At 42.6% G+C, this 25988-nt stretch overlaps 8 protein-coding genes across 8 annotated transcripts; 2 read left to right on the top strand and 6 right to left on the bottom strand.

The window, feature by feature from the left end:
* Positions 1-2305: 2305 nt before the first annotated feature.
* Positions 2306-4911, bottom strand: LOC125767974 (ornithine decarboxylase 1-like). Its single transcript, XM_049435037.1, has one exon. The coding sequence runs from the start codon at positions 4608-4610 to the stop codon at positions 3294-3296; it is 1317 nt and encodes a 438-aa protein (XP_049290994.1). The 5' UTR covers positions 4611-4911; the 3' UTR covers positions 2306-3293.
* A 19-nt stretch (positions 4912-4930) lies between these two features.
* On the top strand, positions 4931-6291 carry LOC125767981 (ornithine decarboxylase 1-like). The gene has a single exon (XM_049435048.1). The coding sequence runs from the start codon at positions 5010-5012 to the stop codon at positions 6207-6209; it is 1200 nt and encodes a 399-aa protein (XP_049291005.1). The 5' UTR covers positions 4931-5009; the 3' UTR covers positions 6210-6291.
* A 44-nt stretch (positions 6292-6335) lies between these two features.
* LOC125767971 (ornithine decarboxylase 1-like) lies at positions 6336-7928 on the bottom strand. The gene is made up of 2 exons (XM_049435034.1): positions 6648-7928; positions 6336-6571 (listed from the first exon to the last, which is right to left on the bottom strand). Exons 1-2 carry the CDS (start codon positions 7898-7900, stop codon positions 6418-6420), a joined length of 1407 nt encoding a protein of 468 aa, XP_049290991.1. The 5' UTR covers positions 7901-7928; the 3' UTR covers positions 6336-6417.
* Positions 7929-10277: 2349 nt separating this feature from the next.
* LOC125767973 (ornithine decarboxylase 1-like) lies at positions 10278-13687 on the bottom strand. Its single transcript, XM_049435036.1, has 2 exons — positions 11263-13687; positions 10278-11179 (listed from the first exon to the last, which is right to left on the bottom strand). Exons 1-2 carry the CDS (start codon positions 12465-12467, stop codon positions 11050-11052), a joined length of 1335 nt encoding a protein of 444 aa, XP_049290993.1. The 5' UTR covers positions 12468-13687; the 3' UTR covers positions 10278-11049.
* A 3330-nt stretch (positions 13688-17017) lies between these two features.
* LOC125767976 (ornithine decarboxylase 1-like) lies at positions 17018-21170 on the top strand. The gene is made up of 5 exons (XM_049435039.1): positions 17018-17389; positions 19113-19266; positions 19345-19930; positions 20008-20766; positions 20837-21170. Exons 3-5 carry the CDS (start codon positions 19491-19493, stop codon positions 20928-20930), a joined length of 1293 nt encoding a protein of 430 aa, XP_049290996.1. The 5' UTR covers positions 17018-17389; positions 19113-19266; positions 19345-19490; the 3' UTR covers positions 20931-21170.
* LOC125767992 (uncharacterized) lies at positions 21132-22000 on the bottom strand. Its single transcript, XM_049435064.1, has one exon. It carries the CDS (start codon positions 21863-21865, stop codon positions 21239-21241), a length of 627 nt encoding a protein of 208 aa, XP_049291021.1. The 5' UTR covers positions 21866-22000; the 3' UTR covers positions 21132-21238.
* Positions 22001-22082: 82 nt separating this feature from the next.
* On the bottom strand, positions 22083-24104 carry LOC125767966 (eukaryotic translation initiation factor 2D). The gene is made up of 2 exons (XM_049435029.1): positions 23287-24104; positions 22083-23226 (listed from the first exon to the last, which is right to left on the bottom strand). Exons 1-2 carry the CDS (start codon positions 23962-23964, stop codon positions 22153-22155), a joined length of 1752 nt encoding a protein of 583 aa, XP_049290986.1. The 5' UTR covers positions 23965-24104; the 3' UTR covers positions 22083-22152.
* Positions 24105-24381: 277 nt separating this feature from the next.
* LOC125767972 (uncharacterized) lies at positions 24382-25952 on the bottom strand. The gene is made up of 2 exons (XM_049435035.1): positions 24781-25952; positions 24382-24719 (listed from the first exon to the last, which is right to left on the bottom strand). The coding sequence occupies exons 1-2, from the start codon at positions 25867-25869 to the stop codon at positions 24447-24449; spliced, it is 1362 nt and encodes a 453-aa protein (XP_049290992.1). The 5' UTR covers positions 25870-25952; the 3' UTR covers positions 24382-24446.
* Between the last annotated feature and the right edge of the window lie 36 nt (positions 25953-25988).

The raw sequence follows: 25988 nt of genomic DNA, 5'->3' as shown, positions 1-25988 counted from the left end.
ACTTTAAAAAAAACTTTTAGAAGAACAGTATTTCCTAATTTTATCCTGTAATACAAATTTTAATACATTCGATTTCATCGTTTTTTGACAAATATAGATTGGTTTTAATTGAAAATGATTTTGTAACTATATATGTTTTCTAATATTTTCAGCCATTTTTAGTAGTCTTCTATAGGCTTATTCATTGATTTTATATAATTTAAATATTCTGTAACTGTTAATCTCCTACTGATGGAAATTCGATTTCATTGTAACACGTGACACTGAGGACACCGTCGTGATACCCAGGTCGCTCTCAGTTATATTGTCGTTTTATCATATATTTCCATACCCAATATAAAATGGTTACCACTTAAATAAAAATCTCTTAATGCAGCCCCGTTTACTCAATCTAAAGCGAATTATCGATAACTCCAACTTTAAGCTGTAGTTAATACATCTTATGAGACTTTCAGAAGGTTTAATTGCTTGACCTTGTATCGGAATAAAGTGTTCGTACTAATCTAACTTCACAGTATGCTAATAGGTTAAACCGGTGCAAGACTCAACTTAATACATTTGTAACATTTATGCAAAGCATAAGAAATTGATGAATTGCGCACGCGATAAGCAGGTAATTGAATCAATCAATCCTATCCCACCGATAGGCTGACTTTGTTCTTTTCTGGTGTTATGAAGATATACATCCCGGAAGCAGATGGTATTAAGTCTGCTCTTATCCCTTAGACGGTCTGGAATAATGATTATCCGTTCGTCCATCGTTAACTCAATCGTCTGACTCGGTGAAGGTTCTGCAAACAGATATTTAATTAGCATCATTCCATCACTTTAACTTGTTCAGAATATAGAACACACAGAACAAAACCAAAAAAAAGTTCGCAAGTGTGTTCGTATACCAACCTCCCTGTGAGGACCGAAGTTCAATTTCATTTCATTGACTTGGGAAATTAATCTAACCAATATTACAAATGATCCATCAATCGACCCGATCCACGGTCAAGTTTCTCTTTCTAGGCTTCCATTTAATCAGTACGGCCTAATAGCGTGTTTCGATTAATCGATACTCTGCTCAGCAGGAAACGTGCGAAGAATTAAAGAGACAAGCACTTTCCACTCCCGTTTCCCGACACTGCTTGCTAATCGAGTTGGTCGAAAGCAAACCCACAACGGAGTAAAAGACCATCGACAGTTGCACTGTACGAATGCAAATCAGTTTCGCTTTTTTGGGGTTATCACTTTAGAGTTCACATTGATAAATATTAAAATGCCTTTTTTTGATCCTACGATAACAACATTTGGCAATTAGCATTAATTGTTTGTAGGAAAGGATAAAGGGGAAAGATTGATGAGAAAACTGTTATTTCTAAAGCTTAACAGCAGATGCCATTTTGTTGAAACAGAACCATTTAAAACGTACCATTTTATATTTTATAACATTTAGCATTTCGCCATTTTTAATGCACCTATGAACCACGAATAGATGGGAAGAGATTAAAGTAAAATCTTAACCTAATAAAATTACATCCTAAATACTTTTGAATTTTTTACCTATTTTGTTCATCAATGATAACTTATGTCAAGCTTTACTACATTGCCACACATTATTATATTACATTAAATTATGTAAAATGTTTGCCTGAAACCCTTTCTACAGTATGTTAACGCACTTTTATCGTAGCTTTTTGTCCAGACTTTGAAAGCCAAAGTGTGTCTAAAGCAACAAAAAAACGTGTTAGTACACATTTTGTTTTAACAGGCAACAGGTTAGTATATACATATTTTAAACACAACGTTTTAATCTCACCATGTGTGTGTTGGTATCGTGTAAAAAATACGTTCTAGTTCGAACGAACAATCGATTCGAATGAATATTTGGAATGAACACAGATGAACTTGTTTTTCACAATGGTTGATTTCCTACGAAAAGTGGACATTTTGATCCGCTAAATGTTATTTTGATGTTTGTCTTCTAATTTAGGACTATTTGGTAGCTATTTTAGCGAACAAATTCACAAATTTGTATCACAGAGTAAATTTCTGTTTTACTTCAAATAAATAAAGTCAACTTTCTCCTTTTTTCTCGTAATATATTCAATATTTCATACTAGTTACATTAACAAGGAAAACATTAACAAAAGTAAAAGAAATGTTATTTATACACTATTCAAAAAATTCATATATTTTTTTTCTTGATTTTGAACTATAAATTATTTCAAACAATTTCTGTGTAATTAATAAAACTGCGTGTTATATCTCGAATTTAATGTAACAATAATTAAATAGAAATTTATTTTCCTCTCATTCTAACAGAAACTTTCCAAAAACAAATTTTAGGTGATTACCCTTTGAATGATATCTTCTTTTTGTCCTTTTGAAAAGGGTTGCCTGGTTTTCCTGGGTTTTCCTTGACTAATAGGATAGTCAGTCCAGCATACATCTAAAAGATGTGCGAAGAAGTGTATAAGATAGATAAAAAGTTTGAAAGTGTGAGCCTTGACCTCTTCTGGTTGAACTCTCAACCTTCAATAGTCTCGCCATATCAAGGTCATAAGATATCAATATCAATAGGTATGCATGTTGCATAAATTAATTTTTCAAGATCGTCTGCGTATCAAGGTCATAAGGTGACTTTTGAACATATCGTATACATTAGCTTTCCAAGATCGTCTGCGTCTCACACACACACACACAGTCAACACACAGTCGATGAAAAAAGTCGAAGATAATCAACCAGTCCGAACCAAATCTCTCCGCAGTCCAGTTAATTGTTGCAGCACTTTTGCTACAAATCAATTTCCCGTCAAATGAATGCACTCACTGATGTATGAATAATGTGAAAATTGTGCCCTTTTCGCTACACTTGTTATCCATTCATAACATTCCTTACCACTCATCAGCTAATGAATGGAGCATTTGAATGCTATTGTACTTTTTTTTTGCACTGGCTATGTAAACAAACGATTAGCACACTTAACTTTCCATGCATTTGCTACGATGCACGTGACAGTGCACGTGTTTATACAGTTGCCGGGCGCCATTTTTCGGAATATTGTTCAATCACCTTAATACAATGTAGTCAAACGTTTTACGAACAATGGTTTTTACTCATTATATGTTCTCATACCGTGCGGCGGAAGACTGATTTTATTATCTGTATTATTACATCACTAACGGCTAAAATTAATTCTTGGAAGAACATTTAACTCTACCTGTCACAGGGCAAATAATCGATGATTTTACATTTACAACTTTAACTAACACAGTTACACACAGATCGCTTTCCACGCTCATGCTCATCCACGCGCTGCTTTGACCGCGGCCGCACACATATAATTAAGCGTTGCCCTCGTTAGGCACACCTTCACGCTGGTCGGTGTAAAACCATTATGTCCCCTGCCCAGTAGCTTTCCGTACGCGCCTTTGTTAGGGAAAATGAGACAATCGCCTATCTCATGCTCGGGCAGGAAAATTTCCTCACGAATTACATCATGCTCGCACATGGTCCGACCGTAGATCACCGATCGTACGTACACCGAGTCACGTTTATCCTCCTGTACTACTGGCATGTTGGTATGAGCATCACACCAATCGAACGAGTCATACAGACCGTCATCAACGTAGTATCTCACCCGCTCCAAAGCGCCAGTGGTGTTTTTTTCGTACGATTTGGCAACGACATTCACCAGCGCAGTTACAGCAGATTCTACATAATATCTCCCCGGTTCGGCTATTACTGTTATCGATCCATCCCGTGAGCAGACAAACTCTTCCAGAGCTTTTCTAATGTGATGTGCACACTGAAGGAAATGTTCCCTGTCCGCTCCAGGGTATCCGCCACCAATGTCCAACAAGCACATCTCCATCCCCACCAACTTGCCTACGTCGAAGATGTCGATCGCCTTTTTGATGCCTTCGTAAAAACACTCTGCATCCATGCTGCCCGACCCGACATGGAAACTGACACCAATCACACACAATCCAAGTGCCTTTGCATGGCACAACAGTGATCTTGCATCTCGATCCGGATCACAACCAAACTTTCGACCCAGGGACAGTTGAGCCACACGTGCATCGTGCCGAATCCGCAGTATAAGCTCAGCCTCTGGGAAATACTTCGAAATTTTGTCCAACTCATCAGAACCGTCGAACGTCATCCGCTTTACCGCAGTCTGCTTTGCGTACAGGATGGAACCGATGGATTTGTTAGGATTAGCGTACACGATACGGTCAGGCGTTACACCCAGTCCGAGAACAGTTTCCAGTTCAACTTTCGATGCACAATCAAATCCACAACCGAGCGCCACGAGCAACCGTAAGATGGCCGGATGGCTGTTACATTTCACCGCATAGAAAGGGGCCACGGTCGGAAGATGTTGCTGCCAGTTACGATGCTTGCGCACGATGTCATCCAGATTTAGCACGTTCAACGGTTCACTGATCGTTGCCCGTTTCGAGATGAGTCGGATCAAATCTTCGACCGAGCTGTGATCGTCAATGAGAACGTACCCGGGATCCATCACGCTTACCGAACTGGCACGCAGGGCCGATCGACGAAAACTGTCTAACCGGCCGGCATTTTTGCCCACTCTACCGCCATGCCATGAGAACATTTCCTTGCTCCGGTTTGGGAAGACTGGATCGAGTTTACCATATTTCAAAGCACTTTTTCAACGTTTACCTGTAAAAGTGCATTATTTCTCACGAATGGGGAGCAGCTAAGTCGTCGGACCTGAACACCAGATTCCCATTCATTACCTCGGTTAACAACCTCGGACCTGACCCACTACTAGAGACTAGATGTTGCTAGGCGTTTTGGAATGAAAAAATCTTAGCATGTAACGTTTACACTCATCACATCACACCCGCATCTAATCGATCGATCTCATCTTGAACCGATCGATGTATGATAGAAGGCTAAGTACGTTGTTGAAATTATCGGCTCATTACCTGTATAAAACCGACTTCAAGAGAATGCCCAGTGTTTAGTCTAATGTGCAGTGCTTTTCACGATGGATTCAACTCCAAAACTGTCCGCAGTGTTTGCCTCATCAACAACAGAATTGGTGCAACGTTTCATCCATTCAGGTGCGACCGAATCACCCATTAATATACTTGATCTAGACGAGATCGTTCACAACTACGACCGATGGAAGAAAAGCTATCCCAATGCGATCGCTTTCTTCTTACCCAGCGTTAACAATCATGCCACGGTGTTGGCACTGCTTAGTAAACTTGGGCTTGGTTTCAGCTGTGCTTCCATAATGGAGATGCGTTCCGTGTTAAAGAATGGTGTTCCTCCTGATCGAATCATTCTAGCTCATCCTGCTAAAACACCAGAAACGATACTCTACGCAAAACAGAAAGATATCGAACGAATTGTGTGTGATAGTGTGCAGGAGATAGGCAAAGTACATCGCCTATATCCAGCGGCCCAGATTATTCTCAGAATTAGAGTATTCACTGGACAAAAGTTTGGTTGCTGTCCAATCGAAGGCGTGCGGGAAATATTCAACTACGCCGCATCCACTGGAACAGTCTCCATCGTGGGTATTTATATTGCCGTACCGCAGAAAAGTGCGTTCGATGAGGTTGAAACACTGCGACGTGCTCTGCTGATTGCCAAGGATGCAATTGATCAAGCCAGTACAGCTGGGCTAAGTGACATACGGCAATTGATACTCTCCGGTATAGAAACCGTATCATCGGATCAATTGCAACAAACACTAACCGAGTTACAGTTTGATCACACCTTGCTCATAATCATCGAAACTGAGCGCCAGCTGGTACAGTCCGCCGTTACGCTCATCACTTCCGTCCAGTCCAAGCGGGTAATCCGTCAAGCCGGAACATCGGGACCTGTGCAGGAGATAATGTATTTCATCAATGACGGTCGATATGGGTCATTCGAGTGGTGGAACGCTATTGATAAGCATCCAGTCGTATTTCGCACCAGCGAAACCGTGTCAACTGCTACTACGACGCACCCTTCATCGCTCTGGGGACCGTCCTGTGACTCAGCTGATATTGTCTGCGAACGGCTCGAACTGCCGGAGCTTGAGATTGGGGATTTCTTGGTTTTCCCAGGAATGGGAGCATACGGGGTGACGCTTGCTTCGTGCTTCAATGGGTTCCCCATTCCGAATACCGTTGTCTGTGCAAGGTTAGAAACAACAAGGGCACTTGTTGAAGACTCGTTGAACGATGTTTAATCCGCAATTCTGTCCGCAAAAAAAAAATATTTTCATTTGCTGCAGGCAATGCATCGAAGTTTTTTTTTTTATATCACAATATTAAAAAAAACGCTGTCTGTTGAAAAATTTAAAAGAATTTTCATAGCATTCGAACTTAAGGATAACAATTTTTATACTGACTCCCTTTTATTGTGTAAAATTCTCGAACGTATATATACAGCAGGACTCAAAATTGATTATCTTTTGAATATAAATGTATACGATAGCAGGATCTGCTAAGGAATGGGTGTTGCTCATTGGTGTCTATTTGCTTGTTGTCCGTGTCAAAGCCATCCTGCATCGATTCAACTGAGCCTCGTGCCAGGTTTTGTAACGTTTTCCTGTTAAATTATTAAACAAAGATAAAAAGGACACAATATTTTCTTTTTTTTAATCATTTCGTTCGAAAGATCTTACCAAGTACCTTCGCGAACATATCCAATTATTTTGGGTATGGCGAATCCATTAAACCTATTTGCAAGCACCTCTCCGTATGCTCCCACATTTTCGAACACGACATTATCGCCAATATTCAGTTCTGGCAAATTTTCAAGAGCTATTTGATCCAACACATGACACGTTGGACCCCACAGTATCGAATCATAAAGCTTTACGTTTAGTTTAGTCTCTACAATCGGGACAGCTTTTTGCCCTTCCAGAGCGGTACAGTAGAACGTACCGAACACTCCATCATTCAGATAGTAATACATCCGTAGTTTCTCTGTCCCATCTGGCTGCTTTTCCTTCAGCACACGTTTTGAGTCTACGAACGAAACCAGCGTCACAGCCGATGCAACGTAATAGCGCCCCGGCTCGGCAATGATGCGAATGTCCAACTCCGCCGGGAAGTAATGATCAATTGCGACATTCACCGCTTTCGCGTACCGATCAATCGGTTTGTTATTATCTCCCGGGAATCCTCCTCCGATGTCCAGCAAGCTGAACTCGTACCCGAGTGTCTTGGCGTAGTCGAACAGATCCTTTGCAATCTTTACCGCATCGTAGTACACCTGATGTTCGTCACAATCGGATCCCACGTGGAAGCTGATACCGATCACATTCATGCGAAGGGTGGCGGCATATCGTAACAGTTCCGGAGCCTCCACAATCGGATCGCAGCCAAACTTCTTGCCCAACGAGCAACGTACCTGGAGCGAGTCGTGGCGCATACGCAACACCAACCGTGCCTCCGGGTAGTACTGGTGAATCTTTTCCAACTCGACCGCTCCATCGAACGTCATCACGGACACCTGTTTCGAGCGAGCGTACAACAGCGACGGGATCGATTTGGCCGGTTGCGCAAAGATGATGTTCTCCGGCTTCACACCGTACCCGATCATGCGTTCCATCTCACCCTTGGACGCACAGTCAAAGCCCGTCCCGAGCGTCATCAACGTCTGCAGGATGCGCGGATCATCATTACACTTGACCGCGTAGTACGGTTTCACCCGTGGCATCTTCGCACACCAGCCGTAATGCTTGCGGACCACATCGTCCAAATCGAGCACATGGAGCGGATCCTCATGCGGTCCCATCCGGATGATATCCTGGATAACGTCTCCGATGGACATTTCATCGCTGATGAGCGTCAAATCGGACGTCGAGTTGAATATCTTCATCTGTGCAAACGAGTTTGAAAACTTCGACAAAGTTTTAGAACTGCACTCCATCGGCCAGTGTTACTATTATGGCCTACGATGCTTATTGTCGAAGCTTTAAACATGCTCAAAATTGAATCGTTTAAAGCAGAACAAAGAAAACAACAATAGGTTACAAATATAGTAACAATGGAATTTTTTAACAGTTTCCTTTGACTTTTATTTACTCGTAGCTGGTACGGATATAACAGCGAGTGTTTGTGCAGTTGGTTGTAAATTCCGGCGAAAACATTCCATACATTCAATAATACTAAACTAGAATATGTAAATGGTGGACTTACAAACAGTTACACGATCGTCATCGATATTTTTAGTTTAAAAATATTCAAACAAATTGTAGTCTGTTCTCTAAACCACCGCGCATTCATCGGCAACAGATCTTGGAAGCAGAACAAACGTTAGGTCGATTGGTTATTTTGGTTGTATTTCATCTATAGAAAATTTAAACAATGATTAGAGATGTTTTGAGAATAATTGTAACAGTGTATTTCATATTATACGTAATACAAACACACATGCTTTGGATAAACGAAGTCAAAGAAAGTCTGAAATGGCAGGCCAAGGTTTACTATCACAAAGAACTAAACATACACAATACAGCACTTAAGGCACATTTTCCCCCAACTGTAAAAGAGGGTTTCCAATCAATCTTCATCTTCAGCCAACTTCTTGCTTTTACTTCAATTTACATCGTCCGTACACTCATCTCTCATCCCACTCTTACCGCTTATCAGAAGAAACGTTTATCTCTTTTAAATATAAATGTCATGCTGCATAGGTAGGCGAAATGAAATGGCACATTAACTTGGCCTTCAAATTTGCAACAATGTGAATCGACCTTCAATTGGAGGATGATGTTAAAAAATCACCAAGATTATTCATTCTGCATGAGTTGTCATATAAGACTGAACCAACTTATGTGCCTAATTCGACATGATCAGCTGTCTGATCCAGATTGACTGACGATTCAGTGGTGGATTTACGTATTCGATTGAAAATAAATGGGTTACAGCTATTCGGATTATAAACAAACAAATAAATAAACGATAGACTTGATGATCATAAAATCAGTCTTTTAAAATGATCCTCATCTAACAAATGCTGGGAAGATCCTACTGCTTCTTGCTATCCTTTACCGTGTCATAAGCATCTGTTCTGGTAAACGAACATCCACAAAAAGAGTAACTAAACTAATTTAAACACATGTTTATCCTTCCGAGCCTTACAAGGACACTCACAAGCTTCAACGCTTAACGCGTCAATTGATGTGACTCAAGGTAGAGCATTACCTTATTCCATGCTCAGGGTTGAGACATGCCCAGGTCGCCAATCCGTTTCTAGGAAACTTGGTCTAGGGCTGCAATCCTCCATCCACGGGTTCATGCGATCTCCGACAAGTTTGACTCCACCTGATCCTGCCAACGAGCTCTTTGTGCTCCTCTACCCCTCGTTCCGAACGGGTCGTTGACGAGTACCTTCCTGGTGGGGCATGAGTCCGGTATCCTCATCACGTGCCCCAACTATCGTATCCTTCCGGCTTTGACAACCGTCAGAGCTCGTGGTTCATCGTACTTCTCCACACGCCCTGCTAGCACACAGCGCCGCCGTACTATATTCCTCAGTAACCGCCGTTCGAAAATGACGAGAGCATTGGTGTCCTCCGTTAGCATAGTCCAGGACTCGTAGCCGTAGAGGGCTACCGAAAGTTTCAGTGTGAGATATACCGTGCATTTCGTGTGTTGTTGAAGTTTTCTGGATCGCAGGATTTTTTGTGGAGCCCGTAGTATTCTCGATTTCCCTGAACAATCTCTGTCCGATGATGTCGATGTTATCCGCGAAGCCGAAAAATTGGAGAGAACGGGTGAAAATCGTGCTGCGGATGTTGAAACTCACGTGTCTCATGACACCTTCCAGAGATATGTTGAACAGCAAACAGGAGAGTGCTTCTCCTTGCCTCAGAGTCCCTGGTGAGATTCAAACAGTTCCGACATCATGTTCGATGCTCTCACGTTGCATTGCACCCCATCCTTAGCGGCCTTCAACAGCCGTACCAGCTTCTCTGGAAATCCGTACTACTGCATGGTGTTCCATAGTTCGGTCCGATCTATAGTATCGTCAGTCGTGAAGTCAAAAAAAACAAATCTTCAAATTGTTACATATATTACTAAAGTAGCAGCAAAAAATAGGAACGACTGCATTTTTATAATATTATTACCGTTAACTATTTAGTTAATTATTTAGAAAAAATCAATAATTTAAATTAAGCTGCATAAGCGTCTAAATTGGACTACAACTTTAATCAAATTTTTTAATCAAATTCATACAAAAAGAAACATTATTGCTTTTTTAGAAAAAAAATATCAAAATATCTATCTAACGATCGAGGATATTTATTTTTTCGAATACTTTTATCAAACGTTCTCTTATGATTTTCGAACCACAATCTTCCGAATATCAGACCGAACGCTAAGGCGTGATACCACGGGTACACGTTCAACAAAATACATGACATTGGAATATAATAGTTACATTAATGAAATAAGTAAGTATCATCTGAATTAATATCTTTGCCCAAGTTTTGTATAACACGTAAGATCTTGCTAGAATCAGTTCCACGTATTGAGCAATAAAAACACATCTAATCACACAGTTTCATGAAATGACGAATTATAATTATTATAGTATAGTAAAGTATAGTATAAATTATAGTGTTATAAACAATTTTGATAAATACATTTTTATTTTTATTTTGCTCTGTCTGTTTTGGACTATCGTGCTGAATAACATATCCTGTACATGAGCACAGTGCAGTGTACAAATTAATATAGTAATTATATTTTCAGAAAAAGCATAAAAAAATTTCGGTTTTCTTGGATATAATGTCTAATTGTTTCATTTATTTCTATTACCAAAAGTGACCTCTTTGTATTTCTTGCTATTATATAAAATATTGTTTACAGAGTTGAAAACTGTTTCAAGAATCAATTCCGCTTTTTTCTCGAATGTCCTAACCCTATCGTAAATGTGTCTTATCTTCCAAGCTGAATAACAGCAAAACTAAAGCTACAGAAAACTGACAAAACATTAGTACTTTCAGTGGTTAAATATAACATAAAACATATTTTATTGGTACATAATTTAAGCGCTCCAACAATATCCTATTAAACCAAGTATGTTGCCTCAGCGATGGGAGTGTAGCTTTCGTGAGTAACCAGCAACTTGCCATCCGAACTATCGATGGAACGGGCCGAGATAGCGGCGGACGCTGCATTCAACTCTTGCAGTATTTTCCTATTGAATGGAGAGAAAACATTGCCATTAGTATCCATTCGTTTTTAGTACTGCAAACAGAGCACTAAGTTGTAAATACCCACCAGGTACTTTCGCGCAAGTATGCCACCACCTTGGGTATGGCGAATCCGTTGAAACGGCAGGAAAGCACCTGCCCGTAGGCTCCGACATTTTCGAACACCACACTATCGCCAATATCCAGCTCGGGCAGAAGTACATCGGGTAATATCAGATCCATCACATCACACGTTGGACCCCAAACGGATGTGCTGTACTCCTTGGCTCCTACTTTTCGCTCTACGATCGGTATTGCTGGCTGTGCTTCGTGGGCAGTGCAGTAGAACGTACCGAACACTCCATCATTCAGATAGTAATACATCCGTAGTTTCTCTGTCCCATCTGGCTGCTTTTCCTTCAGAACACGTTTCGAGTCTACGAACGAAACCAGCGTCACAGCCGATGCAACGTAATAGCGCCCCGGCTCGGCAATGATGCGAATGTCCAACTCCGCCGGGAAGTAATGATCAATTGCGACATTCACCGCTTTCGCGTACCGATCAATCGGTTTGTTATTATCTCCCGGGAATCCTCCTCCAATGTCCAGCAAGCTGAACTCGTACCCGAGTGTCTTGGCGTAGTCGAACAGATCCTTTGCAATCTTTACCGCATCGTAGTACACCTGATGTTCGTCACAATCGGATCCCACGTGGAAGCTGATACCGATCACATTCATGCGAAGGGTGGCGGCATATCGTAACAGTTCCGGAGCCTCCACAATCGGATCACAGCCAAACTTCTTGCCCAACGAGCAACGTACCTTGAGCGAGTCGTGGCGCATACGCAACACCAATCGTGCCTCCGGGTAGTACTGGTGAATCTTTTCCAACTCGACCGCACCATCGAACGTCATCACGGACACCTGTTTCGAGCGAGCGTACAACAGCGACGGGATCGATTTGGCCGGTTGCGCAAAGATTATGTTCTCCGGCTTCACACCGTACCCGATCATGCGTTCCATCTCACCCTTGGACGCACAGTCAAAGCCCGTCCCGAGCGTCATGAGAGTCTGCAGGATGCGCGGATCATCATTACACTTGACCGCGTAGTATGGCTTCACCCGTGGCATCTTCGCACACCAGCCGTAATGCTTGCGGACCACATCGTCCAAATCGAGCACATGGAGCGGATCCTCATGCGGTCCCATCCGGATGATATCCTGGATAACGTCTCCGATGGACATTTCATCGCTGATGAGCGTCAAATCGGACGGGCACTCTAATACACTCATTTTTGGTTACTTTTTTGTGTGTGTGTGTGTGGATGAAACTGCAGACAGATTCTTGCTGGGGGGTCTTCCACTATTGATAAGTTTTCGTTTGTTCCTGCTGTACTACGTTCAATACACGAGCCCACACAATGGTTACGATCGCAATGAGTACGGTGAGAGTGATGCTACACGCTGATGCTGTCTGTACGACACTGATAAACGTGAATGTTTGGTAAAGGGTTCTTATAGTCGCCACTCGTAATCGGCCGTACTATGCGCAATGGCCATACGGTTGCTAAGATTGATTCCCTGCACTCCACCGTACCGTGATGCCATCAATCGATCATGATACTGTCCAATCGGAACCGTCGCTGCTCATCATACGCTCTTCACGTTAGGAATGTCAACCCTTACCGTTTAATCGTTCCACGATACTGGACCCCACTTTCTCCGTCTTAATTTGCGTACCATCACCATTCGGAAGTGACAGAGAGGGAGTAAAAATTGAAGGAAGTGGAGTGGTGTGAGTACGGTATTGTTTGGTGTTTCCACCTACCTCCACCGTAAATCTATCCGTTTTATTTTTGTACTTTATTTTACTATCTGGACTTTGCTTTTTCGCATGTCTTTGATACTGAACCGCACCAGATAACGTATCATTGTATGTGATAATGATTCGTTACAGTGATCCTCTGCCGAAAACAATACGCTGTACGATAGCATCGAATTTCGTTCCCTGAAGGCGTCCCTGGAACGTACTTATCTACGGTGAATGTTCCCATGTCAAATCCTTTATCAACAGCATTTGGTTGCAGCAAGTTTCGGGTACGATGGATGAACTTTCCCGGATCTGCAGCAATGGAGTCGCCCAGTCCATCATCATATACCTATGTATACCGGTTTGGAGAGGTTTTCATCAATATTGCCCCTTTTTATTTTTTTTGCTTATGCCGCCTGATGTCAAACTTTGAACGATCGCTGTTATTGAATATGTCTATAATTTGGGAGAGCGCCTTTACACTAAGAAAACAGATAGTATAATCAGCGACAAAGGTGCTTTGATCGATCTCGGAACAATTTCTTCTGGAATAGGAAATAAATTAGAGATTTGATAATGGTTATCACCGTGCACACAGTGCGTGATGAATTGGTTGCATGCATATCTATAGCACACTGACCTTAAACACATATGAAAAGCATTTTTCAAGGCCATTAATTTACGTTCAAAAATTGCGTCGGGCCGCAATATTATATTAATTAATATTTTAAAGAAAATAAAAAAAATACTACGGCAAGAAAATTATGTTAGCTCGTCTTCCTTATTCTGGCTAGAAGGAAAACCCCATTCAATAAACAATAAAACATTTTTAAGAAACAATGTGTTGCAAGATAATTCAATAAATAATAAAATACAAATACTTAATAATAAAATTAATATACCAAACAAGACAACAAATAAATCAATCGAGCAAGGAAACCCGCCTGAAGGTATGCAACCGGCATGACAACGTAATGGGGAACAGATTAGCTTACACATTTCGTACCCATTGTACGAAACTATTTTTGTGACCCTTACGAGGTAATAAATTTATTTCCATAAATCAATGAGTGCCATTTTTAGCATCCATAAACTGCCGGGTTGGGAGGGTGGGCTTCACTTTAAGCTCCAAACAACTTCAAGTGTCTCGACGGTACATATGACACATCTCATCGCATAGTAGCAGCACAATGGCGGATGAAGACTTACCGTCGCCCGTAAGTTCCCGAGCACTTGGCGCGTGACGGATTTTCCGCCGGATGTTTGTTACCATCAGCTTCGAATGTTTCCAGCAAAGCTGTTTTGCTTAAAACCTCGCACACGGTAGACGCCAAATCCGACTCCACTAAATACCTGACGTAATCCCTACGGTTCCTACGGCTGCAAGCGGGCCACTTCAGAGCCACGATAAAGCGCTACACTGTAGACGGTGATCATCGAGTGCCGTGTGGCTCATGGTACACTGTCGTGAAGAGTAACCTTGCTTTACTGTGGCGGGGGAAAAAATCAAATCATTTTCCTCGTGATGGCATGCTATAGCTCTAGATAGCTCCTTGCAGCGGAAGCTACCCTCGGTGGTTATCGCCATGGATGCGTCCAACGACTAAACAAAAATGCTGACTAATGGAGCGCATCCAACAATTGACAAGCGTGTACCTCTTTTCGTGATCGCTGTGTGACGCTCAATATTCGGGTGTTTCGTGATCGGTTTGTTCTCGATTGTCCATGAATTGCAGCATCACTACAGCAACCATTTATGTCAACAACGTGAAGTACAACAACAAAAAATAGAACTTGACAACAAGAAACAAGTTTATTTGAGGAATTGTGTAGATTGTGTTGCTTATGTTATGTCTTTTCCGACATCCGATCGATCGGAAAGGTTCAAAAATGTTAATTATATCTGATGCAATCACATCGTCATCATCATACCACCTTCCTGGTTGCGAACCATGAACTAACCATGTGAACAAATGTAGCAAATCATCATGAAGCGCGAACCAAGAACCATAAGAAAATGTAACCATATTGATAAGAATGTGTATCGCAACAACATCCGTGTGAGCGGGCCACGGAAAGAAATTGAGTCAAATTTCCACGAAATTGCTATCTGTAATCAGCTTAAGGAATCTTTAGGGTTGTACGATTATTCTGGACCGCGCGGTCTTTTCATGGACCCGTGATTGTATCGTGATAATGGGGAAAGGGACCAAACCACGAATGGGTTTCGTTCAGCGTGATCTTTTGCGCTTGTAACGACGACGTGTAAACGCTGCGTAATGTATTTCAAACGGGAGCAAAACAATACCTTTATCAAACTATCGGTAACCACTTTAATTTACTTTTTAACAAATAAAATTGAATTATTTATTTAAATTGAATTGAATTAAATTTATTTAAAATCTAAAGATTGCTTTTTAAAAATGCATACTAATATAATTAAAAATTCCACGAAATATTTGCGCGCTGAATACTTTTAATACAATTTAACAAATTTCTGTTAAGCGTAAACAAGTCGATGGGGCTTATTGTTTTTTTTTTTTTAATATTAATTTATTAAAATTATAAACATAGAAAATCGGGTCCTTGACACGTTACCTGAATTTAAATCTCGACCATATTACAGGGCTTTCAAGGTTATCTGATAAAATTTAGGTCATTTGTGGATTCTAGTGATGTACAAACTGGGTGAGAATGAATGAATTAAATTTTTCTGATGAGTGAGTTAATTCCAATAATTAATTTGTAATGTAACTCACTTTACAGAAACTTAGCACTGGAATAATTAAAAAAAATCACGAAAGGGGTATTTCGCTCATGAAAGAGTGATGTTACCCATGAAAGAGTTATTTGACTCGTAAAAGTGTCATTTGACTATTGACAGATTCATGACTCTTTGTGGCGATCTTTAACTCACTCATGAACTTGTAAAAATGTCATTTGACTGATAATAATTATAAAGACATAAAACAATTTTTTACATGAACATTTTACTTTTAATTTATTTCAATCAGTTTTATTCGCAATATTTTTTGTTTCTTTTTTGCTTATGTGATATCGAGGATTATAAACAAATACTTCCAGCAGAATCTAAATGTTTATTTATTTAAAAAAATCAAAATAGAAATTTATAAATTTTACATCCGCAAATACTCTCCGTTGTACATGCGCGGGTTAAAGCTATTGGGACTTTACCGCATCGTTAAGCCTTCGCGCACATTGGGCTCGGTATGGTAGGGCTGCGAGTCTTAACAGCTGGCTGTGTAACAAGTGGTCTCCGGAGCATAAGCACGCGCATAATGTAAACAAACGGCCTAACCGCCTTGATCTGCACTTTAAGCCGGGTGGCCCAGAACAAGAGCGCCCGCTGAGACGAGCGGCGGGAAACGCGCGTAAGAAAAAAAGAGCACACGTGCTTTTATGTTCGAGGAGAGTCTCGACTCGCTCTCGTTCGTGAGATTTAGCGTCACTCCGCACTGTTATCGTACATATGCCACGTTTCTGGTTTGATCCTGTTTCATGGAAATGCGAACGTGAAATTCGCTTCCCAAAAATAACAATGCACAACATCTCGTCAATCATACGTACCGATTTTACATTATCAGATGCATTCATCTTACCGTGGGATGCAGATAATTTTTTGGAATATTCACGTTACGGTAGCGTGACTGGTGGACTTAAGAAATAAAAACTCCATTTACCACAATTGGAAATGGGTTCTAAACATACCTTAAGCGGCCAATTTGAGATGAAAATAAATTAACAACATCCAAATAAAATCTTTCGAATGAAAAAACATCCAAAAATGAAATATTTATGATACATACTTTCGTATCTAAATCTATTTGTTAAATATGTGATATTTCGAATAGTTTGACCGCTTCCACAAATTTCCCCGCCATTCGCACAACTGTTGGAGAAAGCGAGAGCGGCAAGAATATTCGCTCTCATCTCACGTTTGTTTTCGCTCTCACGCTCCCATCATTTCTTGTTTCGCTCTCGCGTCTTCGAGACGGTATATAAATCGATTGCCATGCATTCTGCTTTCAGCCTAACTAGCCGAACAGTGAACCGTGCGTGTCTGGTGCCCGTCTGCCACACAAGTGTCCTTTTTCTGTTTTTCAATCCTATCCGTTCCTAATTAACCACCCAAGTGAGTGGTGTGTGTGTGTGTGCGTGTGGTGACTCATCTCGCATCAGGTTTTTCCCCGTATCGGCCAGTTACGGCTGCTGTAAAGTGTGCGTTTGCTGGCAAGAACGAAGCAGGTTCTTGTCTGGTGGTGAAACCGAATCAGTTTGTCCTACCCTGTGCATGTGCATCGAATAACAGAAAGCCAACGTAGCCCAACACATCCGTGCCCTTATTTTTCACCTTTGTTGGAAAATTTCGAGAATTTCACAACAGGTAAGTGTGAACGACGGTGTGGGCTTCGAATCGCCATTGCATCAGCTAGCAAAACCAATTTGTTTGTGCTTTTTCTGGCATGATAATGTTTAATTTTGTGATAATAATCGCTCGAGAGTGTATGCGGGGGTTCGTCGACCATTTGCAAGGTAAAAACGGTACCAAGAGAAAAAAAACGTAATGGCCAAACGTTTGTTCGCCTTCGCTTCCCAATACACACGCAGGAGAAGCAGCATAAAAATAGCCGAAATTCAGCATCGCAACACAAGCGTTTTGTTATTTGTCCCTGCCAGCAGCGCTATCGTCGTTTTTTTCACCTTCGCAAAGATGCCTTCTAGATTAAGGTAGAAGCAAATACCACACATTCATAGTTTTTTTTTCCCTTTTTTCGTCTTTATAGCTGTGTCACAATAGGCACGGGAATCGGTAAAACCTTCGTTGCTATATACCTACAAAACACCAAGAAAAAAAGAGGAAAAATACCCTTTCCCTAAACACAAGCCCTACATCAGCAAATTTTGAACCAAGTGCTCCTCAGGTGGTGCTGTAGTGTTGCTTAGGAAGCAGCCCAATACCTACTTTGTTAGCCGCATTGTGTAATTGTCATGGGACACCGGAGCTGTTTCCCCTCTTGTCAAACGTTATTCACATGATCGATCGATCATGACGTCCGATTTGGTGTCATTGCATTGCATCTTCCACTATGCCACGCATACCGGAACGAACTAACCGCGTGCTAGAATGTGCTGCCCACAAATTTACTCAAACACACACACACGCACACACATATACTATCAACTCCTTTTCTAATCAAATACATTCGGGCTCAGCAACAGTGATGCCGCCCGAACGAAGCCCGCTTGTGGGGTATTATATTAGGTCATACATTTTGTAAGCGGATGCACAATTCAGCTGATCGGCGGCACTGTCTTACAAAGCGAAACATTCCCCTAGTTTGTGATGAAAGTGAGTCTTCTCGAGCATAGAATATGCTTTCTTTGCATCCCTTATCAACCAACAATGATAAGGTCTCAAAATTTTGTTGTTTTATTTTTTTTTTTTCGTTTTTCTTGTTCCGGAACCACAAAACATGGAATTGGTTCAGATTGGAAACAGTCAATTCGATTGTCAAATGTCGGTAGAGGACGGGCGATAGCCTTTCGAGGTGAACGAAGACACACACAAAATAAAAAATCTCACGGTCGTTTCTCTTAATGAGCAATTGGCATAGGTTAGGATTTGTTCCGCCTTGATGTAAACATCCATTAGTGACAAAAAAAAAGTCAGTGATTCACTGATTCCACAAACAGTGATTCGCGTGGTCATTGGTCATTCCACCCACCGAAAACCAAACACACGCTCAAACCTTAATTAGGATGATGGATCGGGGTACTTCTGTTTTCCTGACCATTCGAGATGCTTACAGCACGGAACACTTGATAATAGTAAGCATATGGAGCGATAGCGGCTCAATTGGATTCGGAGTGCTGTCATATTTACTCTTTGTTCGCACTAAGCGTGTCTGTCGGTCAAGTATTAGGCCATTAGTCATGTAATCTTTCAAGCACCTTTGCTAATCTGCACCACCCAATCACCACCTTCTTCTTCAAATGGATGTTTTGAATTTTCGATGTAATGTACTGATGTGTACGGATGGTTTGTGTATGAAGATCAACAACAGCTTAACATTCTCTGTGTTTTCTTTCCATTTTCCCCCCTACAGGACGTTGTTAGCGGTCAGTTAGCCCAGCTGTCGGGCACTGACCATAACCATCGACACCTGCTGGTACTGACAGATACCAACGGCAAACCGCCCTGGTGACATTTGCCTCTGCAACGGCTTCCGTTACCATTCTGCGCATTCTAAAGGCTGCCTCGTAAGTTGTCTTTTATAGCTTCAAAATACCCAACGAAACCCTTAATTCATAAACTATCTGTCTTCACTTTTATTTTAGTTTGTTTGAGTGAAGTTGAGCATCGATACGCGAAAGCTTTCTTACGGTGGTGACATCCCCAAAAGCACTCACACATTCCAATCGTACGCGTGTAGCGTGTCTTCGTTATCCCAAAAAAAAACAAAACAAAAACAAAAAACTAAAAGATGAAATTCCTCGAGAATGAATCGGACAAGATTGAGATCGTCGACGGTACGGTCGACGTGCCGGCCATCATTGACTCGATGGTCGAACAGCTACCCACCGACAATCCGTTCTACGTGATGGACATCGGCGATATCGTGCGCAAGCACCAGCAGTGGATCGAAAAGATGCCACGCGTGGTGCCGCACTACGCGGTAAAGTGTAATGATGCGGACATCGTGTGCGCCACGCTGGCCGCACTCGGTGCATCGTTCGACTGTGCGTCGAAGGGTGAGATAGCGAAGGTACTTGCGCTTGGCGTCGCCCCGGAACGTATCATCTTTGCAAATCCGATGAAACCGGCATCGCATCTGCGCTACGCTAACAGTAACGCGGTCAAAACGATGACCTACGATAGCGATACCGAGCTGCACAAGATCAAGCAGTACTGTCCGGATGCTAAGTGCGTACATTTGTTTGCTCGTTGCGAAATAATTTGCCATGCTAAATTACTCCTTTTGTCCTTTGTCTTTCCTTCAGACTTGTTATTCGCATCCGGTGCGAAGCGGAGAAAGCCCAATGTCCGCTGGGGAAGAAGTTCGGATGCGATCCGGTAGAGGAAGCACCACGTCTCATTAAGATCGCCCGCAGCCTTGGACTTGAGGTGGTCGGTGTTAGCTTTCACGTTGGTTCTGGATGTGCCGATTTCCCGATCTACTATAAGGCCATTTCGTACGCTCGTGACTTGTTCGACTATGCCGCCCAGCTTGGCTATACATTCAATCTGTTGGACATTGGCGGAGGTTTCCCCGGTGACACCGGTACCTCCATCGACGAGGTGGCAATGATTGTGAACGCAGCGCTCGATACATTCTTCCCGGATAAGGCGGTTCGTGTTATTTCCGAACCGGGCCGTTACTACGTGTCATCCGCGTTCACGCTCGTCACCAACGTGCAGTCGAAGCGCATTTGCCTCAACGCCAAGACGGGCGCCATCGATCGGATGATGTACTATCTGAACGATGGTGTGTACGCTTCGTTCAATTGCGTTCTGTACGATCATCAGGTACCACGGCCAAAGCTTATCGGAGGCCAAAGCGGCAAACTATACAAGAGCACCATCTGGGGTCCGACGTGCGATGCACTCGATCAGCTGATCGAAACAATCGCACTGCCCGAACTGCAGATCGATGATTGGGTCGTGTTTGAGAACATGGGCGCTTACACCATTCCCGTCGCCAGTCCGTTTAATGGCTTTGAGCTACCGAAAATCTACTGCTACATCAGCAAAAGTCATTGGTAGGTCACTGTTAAAACAGCAAGAAGGATTGTTTACAATTTCACTAACGCGATGCTCTTTTCACCACAGGGAAATGCTCGAGACACTGTTTCCACAGCAAAACGAATGCTCAAGCTGCACCGATTGCTTGCCGAACAGCTACGAAACTGTTGCCTGTGCTTGAGGCTGCCGGACCTGCAGCTCACGTACCACGGCCTTGCTGATCCCGACGCCAATCGCATATTCCATCGGTCATCGGACCCGCTTTTATTATTTGATGATATCCAACGGAAAGTCTACAAATTTAACATTTCAAACGCTATTTACAACGTTGCCTTTCCTTCCATTATTACTTCAAAGACATACTTCAATAAACGAAGAGGCAGCCTTTTTTATACAGCCTAGCAAAACGGAAACCAACAAGTGTTGTGCCTGTTGTTTTGCTTATTTATTACACTTTAGATCGATTGCTTTCGTGTCCGAACTCCTCGCTCACTGCACGCCGACCACTTTTTTAACCTTCTCGTACAGCAGCTCCAGCCGGCCCTGCATTACCGGCTGTCCTTTGCGCGTTTTCTGCGTCATCATTTTGTGCTTCTGCTGGCGATCGTGCTTCTTTCGTTCGAACTCCTGCTCGCGTTCCTGCCGTTCGAAATGCTTCATCGCTCGCGATTGAGCTTCCAGGCGCTCCGGTGCTAGGCAATAGTTTACCTTTTCCGGTTTGCTTTCGTATCGGATCTCGGTTGCTGCTGCAGCCGGTTTCCCCGGTGCAGATGAATGTTGTTTTTTATAACCACCCTGCTGCTTGCCGTTTTGTGGTCGACCTTTATTCCTGTTACCGTTCGTCGCATATTTACCGTCCTTGCCAGGTTGTTGATTATGTTTTGGCTTAAATGCTACCGTTTTACGTACGCCTGGGGGGCCATGCTTTCCGGGTGGCCGATTAGCACCGGCACTTTTGTCCTTATTGTGATGTTGAAATGTATTCGTTTCTGACTTGGAAACTTCACGGAAAAATTTATCCTTTCGTTTGCCTTGACCGCGATTACTTTTATTTCGATGGTCACTCGCTGCACCACCCTTTGGTTGATGAAAATGCGTTTTATCGTTCGTTTTCATTTTCTATTTGCAAGTCCTATGAACTTATTCTACAAAACAAACATAAACACCGATACTTGACAGCTGTTGGGGTAAAATGTTTGTGGGCTTACATCACTCACAAACCTTTTCTATGGGCTTACTTCACGCTACGCTTTTTTTTTCAAAAAGGTCGTTTGTATTGTGTTTCCTTAAATATTTCAAAATAAAATAAAAGTGCAGTACACTTTTTTTAAGGTCTACTTCCGCAAAATTTTATCATTTTATTTTCATCGTAAAACGTCCAGACCGGGTCGGGTTGAGTAAACTTATTTCTTCTTTTTCTTTTTCTGTTCCTTGGCAAACTCTAACCCCGTTATGCAAGCTTTCGGCACTTGGTACGTTGTGGTAAGCAATTCAAATACAAACTTTACATGATTGCCCTGTACCATTAGCTGCTCACCCTTCGAGCCGGGCACTTCGGTCATTGTCGTACTGGCCGCCGCACCGAGCTTTACGGCTTTCGCAAAATCGTTCACATTAATACCATAATCCGCGAGGTTGCTAATGAGCGTGACCTTCTTGTTTCCACTGCGTGTTGCCGTCGTCAAGTGTATGACGGCCCGCTTGCCACCCTTCATTACAGCTCCTTTCTGACTTCGCATTTCGAACGTGCTAGTTAGACTGTTTAGCACCGTTTCGGTGAGATCCGACAGGGCAACAAGTTCTTCGCTGGTACCGCAAATGCCCTGCAACGTTTCATCTAATTGCACTAACTTGGTGGATGGGTTTATCAGTTTGTTCCGTCCCACGTAGTCTCGCATGTAGTTGCGTACTTGCGTTACATCTAGTGCGGTACCGAGGGCCACATTGAAACAACCAAACAGCTTCGCCGTCCGTTCGTTTACGGCATACATGGCCGTCATTTTAGTCAACAGCAAAGGGTTCGATGCGGCGCCCGCCGAACCTGTACCAATCGCTTCCTGCTCGGTAGAAGCCTTTGTCACCTTGTACGGATAAAATGATAATACAGCCGGATGTTCCAGATTTAGTGCGGTCACTTTTTCGATACCCTTTTTCTCTTCCTTTATCTCGATTATTCCTTCTTCGGCCATTCGCTTGAAAAAGGTGCCCACCTTCTTGAACGAGCTTTTCTTCATTTCGATTCCTTCCGGTATTTCCGGCTGGACGTACTGAGGATAGAACGTACTCGTAAGCAGCGGAAGCGTTATTTTCTTGCCGTGGAGTTTCAGAGCGTTCAGGAACGCACCCTTTATTAGATCGTCGGGATTGGGGGGCTTTTCTTCCTCTTCCGGTTCTTCGATTTCTTCGTCCGAAGTGTCACCTTCGCTTCCAGATTCATCGTTGCCAGTGATGGCCGTTTTTGCTAGTGTTTTTGCAACCTACAAATGATATCACGTTTAAAAAATAGTCTTGCAAACAATAAACCTTCTAAAACATACTTCTTTTACAGAATCACCCACTGGTTTCACTTTTTCGCTTCCTAGTGGAGGAAAATCGGAATCCGTCGGTACGGACACAACCGATCCTTGCAGTGGCACCTGCTGACACACCGATGGTTCCATACCCCACAGCTTATCACCGAACACGTGCATCATTTTCACGCAAACTCCATGCCCACCGCACATGTACAGATCGCTACTAGAGTGTGCCAGCAATCCAACTCCGACTGCGGCCCGATTGGATGTTAGATTAACCGCCACAACGTCATCCCGCTGATGCCGTCCCCAAGAGGCAAGATTCGTTCCTTGTTTCACCACGCCTGGAATCATCAGATCGGCTCCGTTCGCCAGCTTCGGCAGTACTGTTGCATGGGTAGTAAAAGCTGGCACCAGATCCGAACAGCTCCACAGTGTATAAACGGTCGGCAGAAGCTTCCCATCGACCTCGAAAAATATTGGCCGTTTATCGCTGGTGTACACCGTGATCGGTTCCTCGTGATAGGTAATGATTTTAACCGTGCACACCTTGGCGCGGTTCCCAAACAGCTCAGCCAGCGGTGATGTTGCCGTTTCTTCATCCGCCCGGTTAAACTGTGCCATTACGCGCTGCCTTAGCCGTTTCTTCTCGGACCCCGTCACGAGAATGTTAGACTTGATCTTAAATGGCTTAATGAACATATTGTATCCTTTTTGGGGGCAATAAATTCGTACAATAACTTTCACACAAATGTGCGCACGTAGCGCGTAAATATTACGATCGAAGAGATAAATGTTTACAGTACTGTTTTGACAGTTTGCGAAAAGTCATTTTGCCGGATTCAACCGTCAAACATTTGCATAACTTCGGTACGATTTTTGCACATTTCTGTTGGCCACAAATTCAATCAGAAGCTGTTACTTTAGCGCTAATTCAATCATTGTGATTTTCTAACAATAGGGAATTAAAATGCTTGAACCAAAAGGAAGATAATTTTTTCACTTACCCACCGAGTAGAGTTCCTTTATAATACTAATTTTTCCATTCCCTTCTATGAAACGATACAACTTTCGGTTTCTTCAACGTCTCTGGTTTTCCAAACGTTTAAGCAGTTCTACTTCAAGCGTTTTCTATCCTTATTTATTTTACGCTACACTTTACTTAACTGGTGCGGTTCTACAGATTAGTTACGCTGCCGCACTTCTGGTGGTACGTAGTCAACGTCAACCGTACGTGGCTTCTTTTTCTTGCCGAACCACCGTTTAGGATAGTACACCCGTTTACTGTCAATCTCTAGATCGATCTTATCCTCGTTCTCAAAGAACCAAAGCTTTTGCTCTTCCTTCTCCATATCAATAGCCAGCTGTTCCATATCCTTCAGTCGCTTAGCACGCTGCATTCGGTTCAGTTCCTCGTCCAGTCGTTGCTGTCGAAGATTGCACCAGTCCGTGTAGAGCTAAAAACGTAATACATTTACCATAAGTATCTTGTGCACCATCGATGTATATTACGATTACCTTGGCTTGTGACTCTATTTGTTGTTTTTCCAGCGCTCCAACACTTTTGTTTACTTGCTCAAGGATCAGTTTTTCGAAACTGTCCTTGCTCAGCTTCACACTAGCCTCTATCTTATCAACCATCGCGCAGAAGTTCATATACTTTTCGTCCTCTTTGTTCGATTCCTTCTCCAGTGCACTTCGCATCATTTGCAGCACTTCCTCATTTAATTCCTTGCCTTCGAGTTGCTTTACGAAAGCCATTGCTTGATCATACTTTTTGTACATTGTAAGACCCAACAGTCTACAGTTCGTACCGATTATGCTACTGGCACCATCGTAGTTGCGACCAAGCTCTACGAACGTTTTACCGAGCAACAGCTGGCTATCGGTCAGATCAAAGTGATCGTCGAAAAATTCGTTTCGCAAGAACTTTACCCTCACTTTGATTTCTTCTTTCTTTTTCTTCTTGTTTTGTCCCTCAACTTCGCCTGCCTGCGGTTCTGCTGGTGTAAGATCCTCAAAATGCTCCGCATCCGGTGCCTTAGCGTACCGATAGCAACTGTACAACGCAAGTGCTCTTGTGATGGGATTAGAAAAGTCCTCCTGTAACGCTAGCAGGGTGGCGACACGTGCCGCATAACGGAACTCTTTCTCCTTGATCAGTTGATCGAGCGTTAGGTTGGCGCTGTAATCATCCAAATAAACGCCGTATCCAATGCGATTGTTCAACACGTCGATTAGCTGTCCATAGCACTTGTTGTCGAGATAGTTCCGCACTAGAGCATGGTGCGTTGAGTCCAGTGTATTTGATGTTTCCTCTGTGAGCCGAAATTTGTACAGAAAATCTGCTACCTCCTCGATGTGCGTATCATCCACTAGCTTGTTGGCGTAGATGTCGATATCGATGGCAGAAATTTTCTGTTTCTGCTGGAACCGCTGTTCCAAATCGTAGTACAGCGTTTCCAGATTGATCTTCTCCAGGATCGGAGTGGCCAAACGTGCATTCCAAGCATCGCGACACTGGTACGCGTCGGAAAGGAACGTCCGCTTTGCCAACGAAAGACCACCCGCAACGTACCGGTTACGGTGTGTGAAAATTTTCAACATTTTGCTGGAAAATTACTCAACCAGCGCAGCTATCGGAACGCACACACAAAACCCGGTGAATGAAGAAAAGAAAACAATCCATTATTATGACATAAGCTGCATGACAATCATGACAGGCG

This window comes from Anopheles funestus, chromosome 3RL (assembly GCF_943734845.2).
Source record: "Anopheles funestus chromosome 3RL, idAnoFuneDA-416_04, whole genome shotgun sequence".
Classification (NCBI taxonomy): Eukaryota; Metazoa; Arthropoda; class Insecta; order Diptera; family Culicidae; genus Anopheles; species Anopheles funestus.
This window is presented reverse-complemented; position numbering and strand designations above follow the sequence as displayed.

Coding starts and splice junctions, on each gene's coding strand:
- LOC125767974 (XM_049435037.1), bottom strand. CDS start 4,610: ATGTTCTCATGGCATGGCGGTAGAGTGGGCAAAAATGCCGGCCGGTTA.
- LOC125767981 (XM_049435048.1), top strand. CDS start 5,010: ATGGATTCAACTCCAAAACTGTCCGCAGTGTTTGCCTCATCAACAACA.
- LOC125767971 (XM_049435034.1), bottom strand. CDS start 7,900: ATGGAGTGCAGTTCTAAAACTTTGTCGAAGTTTTCAAACTCGTTTGCA. Junction 6,572..6,647: donor TATGTTCGCGAAGGTACTTG/GTAAGATCTTTC, acceptor ATAATTTAACAG/GAAAACGTTACAAAACCTGG.
- LOC125767973 (XM_049435036.1), bottom strand. CDS start 12,467: ATGAGTGTATTAGAGTGCCCGTCCGATTTGACGCTCATCAGCGATGAA. Junction 11,180..11,262: donor TACTTGCGCGAAAGTACCTG/GTGGGTATTTAC, acceptor TCCATTCAATAG/GAAAATACTGCAAGAGTTGA.
- LOC125767976 (XM_049435039.1), top strand. CDS start 19,491: ATGAAATTCCTCGAGAATGAATCGGACAAGATTGAGATCGTCGACGGT. Junction 19,931..20,007: donor CAGTACTGTCCGGATGCTAA/GTGCGTACATTT, acceptor TCTTTCCTTCAG/ACTTGTTATTCGCATCCGGT. Junction 20,767..20,836: donor TACATCAGCAAAAGTCATTG/GTAGGTCACTGT, acceptor TTTTCACCACAG/GGAAATGCTCGAGACACTGT.
- LOC125767992 (XM_049435064.1), bottom strand. CDS start 21,865: ATGAAAACGAACGATAAAACGCATTTTCATCAACCAAAGGGTGGTGCA.
- LOC125767966 (XM_049435029.1), bottom strand. CDS start 23,964: ATGTTCATTAAGCCATTTAAGATCAAGTCTAACATTCTCGTGACGGGG. Junction 23,227..23,286: donor TGGGTGATTCTGTAAAAGAA/GTATGTTTTAGA, acceptor TATCATTTGTAG/GTTGCAAAAACACTAGCAAA.
- LOC125767972 (XM_049435035.1), bottom strand. CDS start 25,869: ATGTTGAAAATTTTCACACACCGTAACCGGTACGTTGCGGGTGGTCTT. Junction 24,720..24,780: donor AAATAGAGTCACAAGCCAAG/GTAATCGTAATA, acceptor TTACGTTTTTAG/CTCTACACGGACTGGTGCAA.